The 13,179-nt window shown below is 49.6% G+C and overlaps 1 protein-coding gene across 1 annotated transcript; it reads right to left on the reverse strand.

Moving 5' to 3' along the window:
• Nucleotides 1-4,705: 4,705 nt before the first annotated feature.
• On the reverse strand, nucleotides 4,706-5,670 carry LOC147985263 (uncharacterized). The gene is made up of 2 exons (XM_087541484.1): nucleotides 5,251-5,670; nucleotides 4,706-5,062 (listed from the first exon to the last, which is right to left on the reverse strand). Exons 1-2 carry the CDS (start codon nucleotides 5,668-5,670, stop codon nucleotides 4,706-4,708), a joined length of 777 nt encoding a protein of 258 aa, XP_087397610.1.
• Between the last annotated feature and the right edge of the window lie 7,509 nt (nucleotides 5,671-13,179).

A 13,179-nucleotide genomic window follows, 5' to 3' on the forward strand; every position in this document is an offset into this window, starting at 1 on the left:
GGGGTGGAAACGGATCGGATGCGGATCAGATAGTGCTCTTACCACTTCCATTTTCATATTTTCAAAACGAATACGAATCCGAATACGGATATTATCGGATACGGATGCGGCTCGGATATTATTCGAATACGGATACATATCGGATATTTTCTTGATTCGGAACGGATACGAATAATATCAACATATTACTTAAGTAAATTAGTCGATAGCTATGTGACCTAAAATAATCAACTTGTGACATACAATAAGTCAATGATAAATAGGTTTATGTATAAATACTATTGTAATGCATAATAATTTATCAGTTTAATCATATAAAGAGTAAAATTGACCACCTATTTGGCTTTTATGTTGGATAATTGGAATATTGGGCCTAGAATTTTAAAAATTACCTCCCATAATCTTATTCGGATACGGATATATCCACTTCCATATCCATATTTGTGTCAAAATCTCCTACCATATTTTATTTTTTATTTGTTTAATAAATTCGAATACGGATAATTTTCATTTTCATTTTGGTTCGGATGCGGATGTTTTGGATACGAATAGGCATTTTCTCGAATACGAATATCGGATATTTCGAATTATGCGCTACCACTTTCCACCCCTAATTCTGCCTGCAAGGAAAATAAAACTGTTTGTTTGTTTCATACATATCATAGAGTTCCTGCCTAGCGACTAATTTTCCTTGTTTTGTTCCGGGGTTAGTATGAAGCTTGATTTGACTTTTAAATTACCCCGAGACGAACCAGTGTATGAAAAATTTAGCTACTAGATTCGTCATGTATCCTCGGACATATTAGAGTCCATTTGTTCGTGTCTCAAACAACTAGTAAAAGATGAGGAAAATAGTACTATCTCTATAAACAAATATAATATGTTTACTAAAGAAATTCATGTGTTCCTTTACAAAGGGTGTATTTCTCTTTGCATCTCGAGATGGTTGCAGTTTTTTTAACACAGTACAGACGCAAGTGCTCATATATACATGCATACACTCACCTCTACAAACGCAAACACACACACCCTATCCCTATGAGCACATCTGAGAGACTAAGCCGATATATCGGTTTGAGATTTATAAAGTCACCATAAGCGTCTTATAGTCGACGGGAACGTCTCCTCCCATTGAATGCGTGTCGCCGGAAATCCTGAAATAAATCCAGGAAAATGAGCATCAGCACTTGAACCCTTGGATAGCTACTAGGTCACCGGTTAGCTAAGCACAACCATGTATGAGATCATTTATAGTTAGGTCCCTGTAATCGTACAGTTGAGACGCCAATGAAACTATTCCTCATTCTGATTCCGTGTGAAAAGGAGGTGATTCTTGTCATGCACCATTGTTCATGTAAAACCCAATGCTGGTGCACATGGGGCATGCCATTACTTAAACAAACATCGAGGTACATTAACGCGCTAAACCTAGCAATTGTCGAACTTTGTATTATCTCATTGTCACAACATGTATGTATCTAAAGCGTAAATAACACATTTACCACGTCTCCATGAACATGTCGTTTTAAAGGATGTAATGTGCGGTCAAACTCCTTGATTTTGATCGATAACTTAGGCATAGCCTTAATTAGGTTGATCTTTCCTTTACCAGCTTATGTGTCTAATTTGAAAATTAATGTTACTTGTTAGTGTACTATTGTGTACAACTACTTTCAAGTAATAATGCTTAGCTCCATGTATGTCTATCTAAAGAGTACATGTGATGTGTATGTGAACAAGACGAAGGTGCTTGGCTCTTGGAATCATGTGCCCACTCCCAAATAAACTACGTTTTTTCACGAAACTTGAAACGGGAAACAATAATAAATCATGTAGCCGTAAGATATTTTTCTTTTTTATAGATGGTGCAGTATAATTTTTTTGAAGCAGGATGACCCTCAACAGCGTTAGGATTTTTCCTATCGAAACACGAGTAGTGAACTATTACCAAAAAAAGACTTTCACCCCGCTTTATACTATAAAGCAAACCGCCCAAGCCAAACATCCAACAAGGTTCACACGCACACACACAAGTCTCACAAACACACAAGGTAGCGGATAGGGTTAATGCTGAGGGCACAGCTCAACAAGCCCTAAAAACAAAACAACACACTCACACACAGCAGCCCAAACAACGGGACTAATCGGGCTCCGGAGGAGGGGGCAGCAATGGAGGTGTCATGCGGAAGGCCATCGATCGAAGGTCGGCGAGGAGGGTGTTGATGGCGTCCCGGTCCTGGGAGCGACTAAACGGCCGCGAGAGCTGCAAGTAACCACACATTTTGAAGATCGGTCAGTCGCACGTCGAAGAGGGGCTTTCTGAATAACAAGCTTGTTGCGAATGGTCCAAAGCGTCCAGGCAAGAACCCCAACGCACATCCATCTAATATGGCGGCAGCGAGGGGGGGGGGCTTGGATTTCAGCAAGCAAGTCAGGGAAGTTGGTGTTGCACCACTGTCCACCGACCGTCTCGCGGAAACAGGACCACAGGAACTGGGCTGTGGAGCAAGAGAAGAAGATGTGGTTAGCATCCTTCACCGTGCCGCACAGGGGACAAATCCCATCTCCTACTCCATTTCGCTTGAGGACCTCAACCCCAGAGGGAAGGCGTCCCCGGATCCACTGCCACAAGAAGATCCTGATCTTCAGAGGCAGGCGGATGTCCCAGATCAGGCTAAAGGGCTCAGGGGCCGACGAGGGGGCGACGACCGAGTATAGGGACTTAGTGGAGAAGCGGGCGGAGGGCTCCAATCGCCAAGAGATGGAGTCAGTGGCGCCCTCGACATCTATAGGGAGGAGGGCGATGTCCTGGAGGAGGGCATCCCAAGCGGCCACCTCAAGGGGGCCGAAGGGACGTCGGAAAGTGAGGCGCCCTAAGTCAATAAGGGTCGTCTCGACAGAGACCCGAGGGTCCACGGCAATGGCGAATAGACCTGGGAATAGCGCGGCTAGGGGTAAGTCGCCAATCCAACGATCGAACCAGAACAGGGTCGAGGATCCGGAGCCAACCGAGATGGACGTGCCAATGTGGAGCACGGGTAGCAGCTGGATCACGGCCTGCTAGAACTGGGAGCCACCGGACCGCTAACAGAATGTGAATGGCTGGCCCCGAAGGTACTTGTTCCGGATGATGGTAAGCCAGAGGCCTCCTTCCCCATTAGCGATGCGCCAGAGCCATCGGGTCAGGAGAGAAATGTCCATGCGCCGAGAGGACAAGATCCCAAGGCCACCCTGGTCCTTGGGTTTGCAAATGTCGGGCCAACTCACCATATGGTACTTCTACTTATCCCCCTCGCCTGCCCAGAAAAACCTGGATTGGTACTTGGCGATCTCGTGATGGAGCGTCTCATGGAGGCTATAGAAGCTCATGAGAAACCAAAGTAGGCTGGCAAGCGAGGAGTTAATGAGGATCACGCGAGCGGCCTTCGAAATCCACCTCCCTTTCCAGGGCTCTACCTGGTGCTGCATACGGTTCACCGTCGGGCGAAGGTCAGCCACGGTGAGGCGCAAGTCACTAATGGGTATCCCCAAATAGGTTGTAGGGAAAGTACCCAGCCGACAATTCAGTCGGTCAGCTATAGCCTGGGCCTCCTCCGGGGGTACCCAAGAATCATCACTTCACTCTTATCGAAGTTGATTGTGAGCCCCAACATCAGTTGGAAGCAATGGAGGAGGAACTTCAGGTTGGCAATGTCTAGCGCAGAGCCCTCCACCATTATTATGGTATCGTCCGCATATTGCAGGAGGGAGACCCCTCCCCCTCCTACCCGGTGAGGGACTACGCCGTGAATATGGCTAGCGGCCTTGGCCTTATCTAGGATGATAGGAAGGGCATCAACCACCATGTTGAACAGAAACGGTGAGAGCGGGTCGCCCTGATGAACCCCACAGAGAGTGGGGAAGTAAGGCCCGATATCCCCGTTAATGTTCACAGCGGTCCGACCGCAGGAGACGAGTTGCATAACTCTGGTCACCCACCGGTCATCGAAGCCCTTGCAGAGCAGGACTTCCCGAAGGAAGGGCCAGTGAACCATGTCGTAGGCTTTGTGGAAGTCGAGCTTCAGAAAGACCACACGATGGTGCTTAGACCAGATTTCGTGAAGGACTTCGTGGAAGACCAACACCCCGTCCAGAATAAACCGCCCTTGGATGAAGGCGGATTGGTTGGGGTAGGTTATTGTGTCCGCAAGAAGGGTCACCCTATTGGCGTACCCTTTGGCAAGGATCCGGAATATCACATTGATCACGGTGATAGGCCTAAACTGGCGGATGTCAGAAGCACCCGGAACTTTGGGGATGAGGGTGATGACCCCATAGTTTAGGCGCCCAAGGTCCATGATCCCCGAGTAGAACTCCTCGAAAAGGGCCATGACTTCCGGTTTGATGGTCTGCCAGAGCGTTTTGAAAAACGTCACTGGCAGTCCATCCGGACCCGAGTCCGAGGAGGGGTTCATACCCTTAATGGCGGCGAGGACCTCGTCCTCAGAGAAGGGCGCAACCAAAGCAGCATTTGCCTCGGCAGATGTCAACTGGTTAGTCGACCAAGTGTCAGGGGCCAGTGTAGCCCACCCTGAGGGGTGGGGGAAAATAGGGCTTTATAGAAGCCATCGACGTGGACACGGATGTCCGAGGGGCGGACGAGAGGGGTATCTCCATCCCACAAACAATGGATGGAATTTTGACGCCGCCGCCCATTAGCAATCGCCTAGTAGTAGGCTGTATTGGCGTCCCCGCGGAGCACCCACTGTTGGGTGCCGCGTAGCCTCCAGTATGCCTCTTCATCCATGTAGATGGTCGAGAGCTGATCCTCGAGATCATATCTCAGCATCCACTCATCCGGGGAGATCCCAGAAGTGTCAGCGCGGGCGTCCAAGGCTTGGATAGCCGACAGGAGGGCCCTCTTGCATTCGTGGAGGTCCCAGCCAAGGTTAGTGCCCCACCCCTTCATGAATTGGCGGGCGAGCTTGGCACAGAACTGCCACGAGTCAACGGCGGACATGGAGCGGTGGGGGGTAGTGCGCGCGAAGATCCACTTAGCCACGACCGCCTCTTGAAATCCGGCCTGGTTGAGCCAAAAGAGCTCAAAACAGAAACGCGGCGGGATGGGGGGCGCTCGTCGGCGGTGGAGAGGAGGAGGGGAACGTGGTCAGACCCGATCCGGGTGATCACACGTAGCCAGGCCAAGGGGCATCTAAGCTCCCACTCTAGGGAAACTAGGACGCGATCCAGGATGGATCGCGTCGGGCCTACTTGATGGTTTGTCCAGGTGAACCTGGCACCCATCTGTTCTAGCTCGTGGAGGCCAAGCTCCGCGATATAGTCATCGAACATCTGCATCCGGGGGAAGTTGATCTGGTCATTGTTCTTCTCAACAGGGGAGCGGATGAGGTTGAAGTCCCCTCCCACAACTACAGGGAGGAAGGAAGCAGAGATCTTCTGCTGCAACTCGTCTAGGAAGGCCGGGGAGCGACGGTGATCCGCTGATCCATAAATGATCACGACCTCCCATTTGAAGTTGAGCGCTCGCTGAAAGATCTCCATACTAACGAAGAATTCTCCCCGGTCCATGGCGCCCGAGTGCCCCGTGGTCCCACTAGAAGGGAGCCAATGCCAGGCAAAGAGGTGAGGGCTAAGGCAGTCAAGATCAGGGAGGGAGAACCCAATGCGCATGGTTTCCTGGATGGCAGTGATGTTGATGTTTCGTCGCGTATGTACTCGATGAGTTGGCGGCGGCGGCCGTCATGGCCGAAACTGTGGATGTTCCAGAATAGGACACGCATTTAGACCCCCATCGGGGGAGGGGGGCTGCTTGACCCCAGGACACGTGAGGCGCTCTGCGCGCGGAGGACAGTAGTGCGAGAGCGGGTGCGCCCATAGATCACCTCGCGGACCACCGTCGGAGCCCATGCCATGGAAGGGGTGGTGGTTGGTTCCGCGGGTTGGTGGCGTAGGCGCGCCCGGGTTTCAGCTAACTTGCCATCTAAGATCTCGCGGGTCCTAATGGGCTCGATTTGCTCTAAGGAGGGTCCAACTTCCCCCTGAAGATGATGGCCAAGTCAGTGGCCACCTTGGTGAGGTGGCCAAGGGGAACGGCCTCGAGCACGGAAAAGGAACAACTGGAAGAACTGGGGGGATGAAATCCACACCTGGCTCGAGGTTCCTGGCCGCCGCCCGAAGCTCAGCACGCTCGGGGCCGGACGGGGCCGGGAAGTCCACCGGACGGGGCCGGGACGTCCGTCAGACAAGCCGCATCGAGGCAGGCACTTTGGCGAGAAGCAGTCATCGGCATCAAGGTGGAGCGGGGCCGCCGGGCGTACGCCACTGTCTGTGGAGGGTGCGCAGTGATAGGGGTGGTCATGTCTTCTGGCACCGCCACGGCTAGTGGTCCAGGAGAGGCGAGAGGGTCGTCGGGGGACACCAGAGGAGGAAGAGGGGCAGGGGGCCCCAGGGTGCCGCCGGCCGAGTTCTCGGGTGGGGGAGCAGGCGTGGGCGGGGAGAGCGGGTCACCACCGTTGCCGCCCATGGAGACCGGGGAGGTCGGTCTAGGGGGGACGAGGGCGGCAGGCTCAGCGGTGCCGGGCGCAGGACGGAGTCGGCAGACGGAGAGTGGGGCCACGAGGGCGGTAGGACGAGCAGGCCCACACTGGAGATGTCACTGGCCGTCTCCGACGAGGGTGGGGAGGTTGGAGAAGGGGTGGCCAGCCGGAGAGCGACCGCGAGGGCGGCGGCCCCCACACGGGTGCGCTCGAACCCGGAGCCGCCACGACCCGGAGGTGGGTTGGCAGGCTCGCGAGAGGGGGGAGGGAGTGCTCCGATAGGTCATCATCATCCTCGGGGTCGTCGTGGTAGGAGGGGCGAGGGTGCCTTTGGTGGGAGTCGTCGGCATCAGCTGGTCCACCCCCTGGTGGCCATCATCGGAGAAGCGGGGGCGGCCGATGTGGTTCGGCAGCTCAGGGAAGATCTTGAGGTCGAAGCCCTCGTCGTTGGAGAAGTCGCAGATCGTGGCGCGGAGTTTTGAGGAGTCCATGGATTTCACCTTGACCCAGACCTCCTCCTCCTTGCAAAGTGAGAGCTCATTGACCACCACCACCTTGCCAAGGATCTTAGACATACTGTGTATGACGTGCTCAGACCGAGCAACATCGGGCAGGCCGGCGATGAGGATCCAAGGTGTGTCTAGGACCGCCACCACCTTGGGATCCCACTTCGGCTTAGAGATGTCCACCAGCAGCTCGTTGAGGACCAAGGTGATGTTGTCGCTGCGGGTGCAGTAGCCCATGCTAATGGCATCGGGGAAGACCACCGTGAATGTGTTGGCAGAAGTGGGGGCCACCTGCCAATCCCACTTGCACCGACACAGGTGGTTGAGCTCGGCCTCGATCATCTCCGGGGTGGTGACGCCCTCGCCCACGACTGACACGATCGCCAGGAGCGACGGGGAGGGAGGGGGCATGTCCGACACCTCAATGTGGAAGGACCCCATGTCCTCGATGTCGTGGCCATACATCATGAGCTCCTCGGTCACCGGACGGTCCGGGCAGAGAATCGCGGGGTGGCTGGAGTCCTTGCAGAGGTAGCACATCGGTGGGTTGGGGCAGGCCACCTGAAAGTTCCCAGAGCGGCCTCAGTTGAAGCACGGTGAGGCGTCCGGGGCGGTGTCGGTGACCGAGGGGGGCGCCGCCGCGGCGGTCGGGGCGGCGGAAGCTGCTACCTCTTGAGCATGCGTTGGTTTTCCCTTGAAGAGGAAAGGGTGATGCGGCAAAGTAGTGTAAGTATTTCCCTCAGTTTTTGAGAACCAAGGTATCAATCTAGTAGGAGACAACGCACAAGTCACCTAGTACCAGCACAAACAATCAAGAACCTTGCAACCAACGCGATAAAGGGGTTGTCAATCCCTTCACGGTCACTCGCAAAAGTGAGATCTGATCAAGATAGTAAAGTAAATATTTTTGTATTTTTGTTATATAGATTGGAAAGTAAAGATTGCAAAATAGTAAACGAGATGCGATGTAAATAAAAGAGTTGCAATATAATAAGAAAGAGACCCGGGGGCCATAGGTTTCACTAGTGGTTTTTTCTAGATAGCATGTGTTATGGTGGGTGAACAAATTACTGTCGAGCAATTGATAGAAAAGTGCATAATTATGAGAATATCTAGGCAATGATCATGAATATAGGCATCACGTCCGTGTTAAGTAGATCGAAACGATTCTGCATCTACTACTATTACTCCACACATCGACCGCTATCGAGCATGCATCTAGAGTATTAAGTTCATAAGAATAGAGTAACGCTTTAAGCAAGATGACATGATGTAGAGGGATAAACTCAAGCAATATGATATAAACCCCATCTTTTTATCCTCGATGGCAACAATACAATACGTGCCTTGCTGCCCCTATTGTCGCTGGGAAAGGACACCACAGGATTGAACCCAAAGCTAAGCACTTCTCCCATTGCAAGAAAGATCAATCTAGTAGGCCAAACTAAATCGATAATTCGAAGAGACTTGCAAAGATATCAAATCATGCATATAAGAATTCAGAGAAGAACCAAATAATATTCATAGACAATCTTGTTCATAAACCCACAATTCATCGAATCTCGGCCAACACACCGCAAAAGAATATTACATCGAATAGATCTCCAAGAACATCGAGGAGAACTTTTTATTGAGAATCAAAGAGAGAGAAGAATCCATCTAGCTAATAACTATGGACCCGAAGGTCTGTGGTAAACTACTCATGCTTCATCGGAGAGGCTATGGTGTTGATGTAGAAGCCCTCCGTGATCGATTCCCCCTCTGGCAGAACGCCGGGAAAGGCCCCAAGATGGGATCTCATGGGTACAGAAGGTTACGATAGTGGAAAAGTGGTTTTGTGGCTCTCCACGATCGATCTAGGGTATAAGAGTATATATATAGGTGAAAGAAGTACGTCGGTGGAGCTACGTGGGGCCTACGAGGGTGGGGGGCACGCCTACCCCCTGGGCGCGCCCTCCTGCCTCGTGGCCGCCTCACGGAGTTCCATACTTCCACTCCAAGTCTCCTGGTTTGCTTTTGGTCCAAGAAAGATCATCACGAAGGTTTCATTCCATTTGGATTCCATTTGGTATTACTTTTCTGCGAAACTCTAAAATAGGCAAAAAAACAGAAACTGGCATTGGGCCTCCGGTTAATAGGTTAGTCCAAAAAATAATATAAAAGATCATATTAAATCCCATTAAACATCCAAAACAGATAATATAATAGCATGGAACAATCAAAAATTATAGATATGTTGGAGACGTATCAAGCATCCGCAAGCTTAATTCCTGCTCGTCCTCGAGTAGGTAAATGATAAAAACAGAAATTTTGATGTGGAATGCTACCTAACATAATTACCAATGTAATTTTCTTTATTATGGCATGAATGTTCAGATCCGAAAGATTGAATACAAAAGTTTAATATTGACATAAAAATTATAATACTTCAAGCATACTAACAAAGTAATCATGTCTTCTCAAAATAACATGGCCAAAGAAAGCTATCCCTACAAAATCATATAGTCTGGCTATGCTCTATCTTCATCACACAAAATATTTAAATCATGCACAACCCCGATGACAAGCCAAGCAATTGTTTTATACTTTTGATGTTCTCAAACTTTTTCAATCTTCACGCAATACATGAGTGTGAGACATGGACATAGCACTATAGGTGGAATAGAAATGTGGTTGTGGAGAAGACAAAAAGGAGAAGATAGTCTCACATCAACTAGGCATATCAACGGGCTATGGAGATGCCCATCAATAGATATCAATGTGAGTGAGTAGGGATTGCCATGCAACGGATGCACTAGAGCTATAAGTGTATGAAAGCTCGAAATGAAACTAAGTGGGTGTGCATCCAACTTGCTTGCTCACGAAGACCTAGGGCATTTTGAGGAAGCCCATCATTGGAATATACAAGACAAGTTCTATAATGAAAATTTCCCACTGGTATATGAAAGTGACAAAATAGGAGACTCTCTATCATGCAGATCATGGTGCTACTTTGAAGCACAAGTGTGGAAAAAGGATAGTAGCATTGCCCCTTCTCTCTTTTTCTCTCATCATTTTTTTATTTGGGCCTTTTTTATGGCCTCTTTTTTTCTCTCTTTTTTTATCTTTCGTCCGGAGTCTCATCCCGACTTGTGGGGGAATCATAGTATCCATCATCCTTTCCTCACATGGGACAATGCTCTAATAATGATGATCATCACACTTTTATTTACTTACAACTCGATACTTAGAAAAAAATATGACTCTATGTGAATGCCTCCGGCGGTGTGCCGGGATGTGCAATGAATCAAGAGTGACATGTATGAAAAATTATGAACGGTGGCTTTGCCACAAATATGATGTCAACTACATGATCATGCAAAGCAATATGACAATGATGGAGCGTGTCATAATAAACGGAACGGTGGAAAGTTGCATGGCAATATATCTCGAAATGGCTATGGAAATGCCATAATAGGTAGGTATGGTGGTTGTTTTGAGGAAGGTAAATGGTGAGTTTATGGTACTGGCGAAAGTTGCACGGTACTAGAGAGGCTAGTAATGGTGGAAGGGTGAGAGTGCGTATAATCCATGGACTCAACATTAGTCATAAAGAACTCACATACTTATTGCAAAAATCTATTAGTTATCGAAACAAAGTATTATGCGCATGCTCCTAGGGGGGTAGATTGGTAGGAAAAGACCATCGCTCGTCCCCGACCGCCACTCATAACAAGGACAATCAAAAAATAAATCATGCTCCGACTTCATCACATAATGATTCACCATACGTGCATGCTACGGGAATGACAAACTTTAACACAAGTATCTCTCAAATTCACAACTACCCAACTAGCATGACTCTAATATCACCATCTTCATATCTCAAAACAGTCATAAGGAATCAAACTTCTCATAATACTCAATGCACTTTATATGAAAGTTTTTATTATACCCATCTTGGATGCCTATCATATTAAGACTAAATTTATAGCCCAAGCAAATTACTATGATGTTCTAAAGGACTCTCAGAATAATATAAGTGAAGCATGAGAGATCAATAATTTCTATAAAATAAAACCACCACCGTGGTCTAAAAAGATATAAGTGAAGCACTAGAGCAAAATTATCTAGCCAGCGGAAAATCCTCAGAGTCTTGCCAGGGGAAACAATTCAACATGGCTAGCAGCCCCAGTTCTTCCTCCCTCCCTCACGGCTCCGAAAAAGGTGATTGGGAGAGATGTTTTGTGTCCCATGAGCAGTTGGTTAAGCTGCAAACACAGAGATTCCTCCCCCTGCGGATCTGGTCCCTGTTCGAGCAGGATTGACCTCCTTCACAGGCGAAGTTCTGGCGGAAAATTTCCCCAATCCAACCAGGGGGAATGGGTGTGCTTCGTATCCTACTTGTTGAGAGGTGTCAGGTTTCCAATCCACCCTTTCCTGCATGGACTCCTGGAGTATTACAACCTCCAACTGCACAACCTCACGCCGGCCTCTATCCTGCACATCACGGGTTTTGTTGCCCTTTGCGAGCTTTTCCTGGGCTGTGAAGCCCAATTTGATTTGTGGAGGAAGCTATTATGCCTTGTCCCTCGCAACCAAGAGGGGTCGATATTCGAGGTGGGTGGTGCCAAAGTATGGCGCATAGCCGGGACCGGATACCTGTCCGGCACGCCGAAGAAGGCGCCCGAAGAATGGCCCTCACAATGGTTTTATATTGAGGACGTCGCTCTCCCCGACCCAGTTCGAATGGGTCTTCCCAAATTTTCAAATGCTCCGTTGAAGAAACGCCACAGCTGGCACCCTCGGAGCCTCGAGGAGGAAGATAGCGCGGAAGTCTGTCAATTGATGGGCAAGATAAGGAGACTTGCCCAGTCCGGATTATCAATAATCGAGGTGATGGCGACTTCCATAGTGCGGGGGGTCCAACCACTCCAATACAGAGGGCTTCCCATGTGGCACTATAATGGGGAAGATGACGCCTCACGCTGCGGTCAGAAGGGTCCGGACGCCCCCGCCACTTTGGTCAAAATATTGGCCGAACTGTACAAAGGGGAGAAAGAGGTGTTCACTCATCTTAAACGTCGAGATGGATTTTCCATGTACAGTCCTCCTAGCTGGTTGAGTTCTAATCCAACCACTTTACTCAATCCTCTCCCTGAGTCACTTTTAATGGACATTGACCCATCTATTTGTAACAGGAATGGCGGAAGGTTACCGAGGGGATCCATAGCCCCGCCCCACAGCCAGAGGATCACAACCGGGACCTTGACCCTGGATTCGAAGAGGATCCGGACATATTTGTAGAGCTTGAGGATGGAGTATTCTACCAGGCGAGCTATGACGGCACGGAAGTGGCCATCATCGCCGACTATCCCGACCTCCTCCCTACCTCGCATCTAAGTAATCAAGAGACACCTTCTTCGAAAGAGCTTCCTCATTACGCCTCACCCACCGCACTATTTCGTGCTCCAAAGGGGATGCGCCCAACGCCTCAACGTGCACCAGAGGCATTGATACGTCTCCGTCGTATCTACTTTTCCAAACACTTTTGCCCTTGTTTTGGACTCTAACTTGCATGATTTGAATGGAACTAACCCGAACTGACGCTGTTTTCAGCAGAATTAGCATGGTGTTATTTATGTGCAGGAGCAACCGTTCTCGGAATGACCTGAAACTTCATGGAGCCACTTTTCAGAAAATAAGAAAAATACCTGCCAAAGATGAAGGCCAGGGGGCCAACCGTCTTGCCACGAGGGTGGGGGGCGTGCCTGCCCCCTGAGGGCGTGCCCCCCTACCTCGTGGGCCCCCTGTTGCCTCTGCGACTCCAACTCCACCTCCATATGTTGAGTTTCGATGAGAAAAAAATCAGGGAGAAGAAATCATCGTGTTTTACGATACGGAGCCGCCACCAAGCCCTAAAACCTCTTGGGAGGGCTGATCTGGAGTCCGTTCGGGGCTTCGGAGAGGGGAATCTGTCGCCAGCGTCATCACCAACCATCCTCCATCACCAATTTCATGATGCTCACCGCCGTGCGTGAGTAATTCCATCGTAGGCTTGCTAGACGGTAATGGGTTGGATGGGATCTATCATGTAATCGAGTTAGTTTTGTTAGGGTTTGATCCCTAGTGTCCACTATGTTCTGAGATTGATGTCG

Source organism: Triticum urartu, chromosome 2A (genome assembly GCF_056163025.1).
Source record: "Triticum urartu cultivar PI428250 chromosome 2A, HENAU_Tu73, whole genome shotgun sequence".
Classification (NCBI taxonomy): Eukaryota; Viridiplantae; Streptophyta; class Magnoliopsida; order Poales; family Poaceae; genus Triticum; species Triticum urartu.

What these genes read in the sequence shown, in the direction of transcription:
- LOC147985263 (XM_087541484.1), bottom strand. Translation starts at nt 5,670, where the DNA reads ATGCGCATTGGGTTCTCCCTCCCTGATCTTGACTGCCTTAGCCCTCAC. An exon ending in TCACCTGGACAAACCATCAA is followed by an intron (nt 5,063 to 5,250) that starts GTAGGCCCGACG and finishes TGGCTCAACCAG; the next exon opens with GCCGGATTTCAAGAGGCGGT.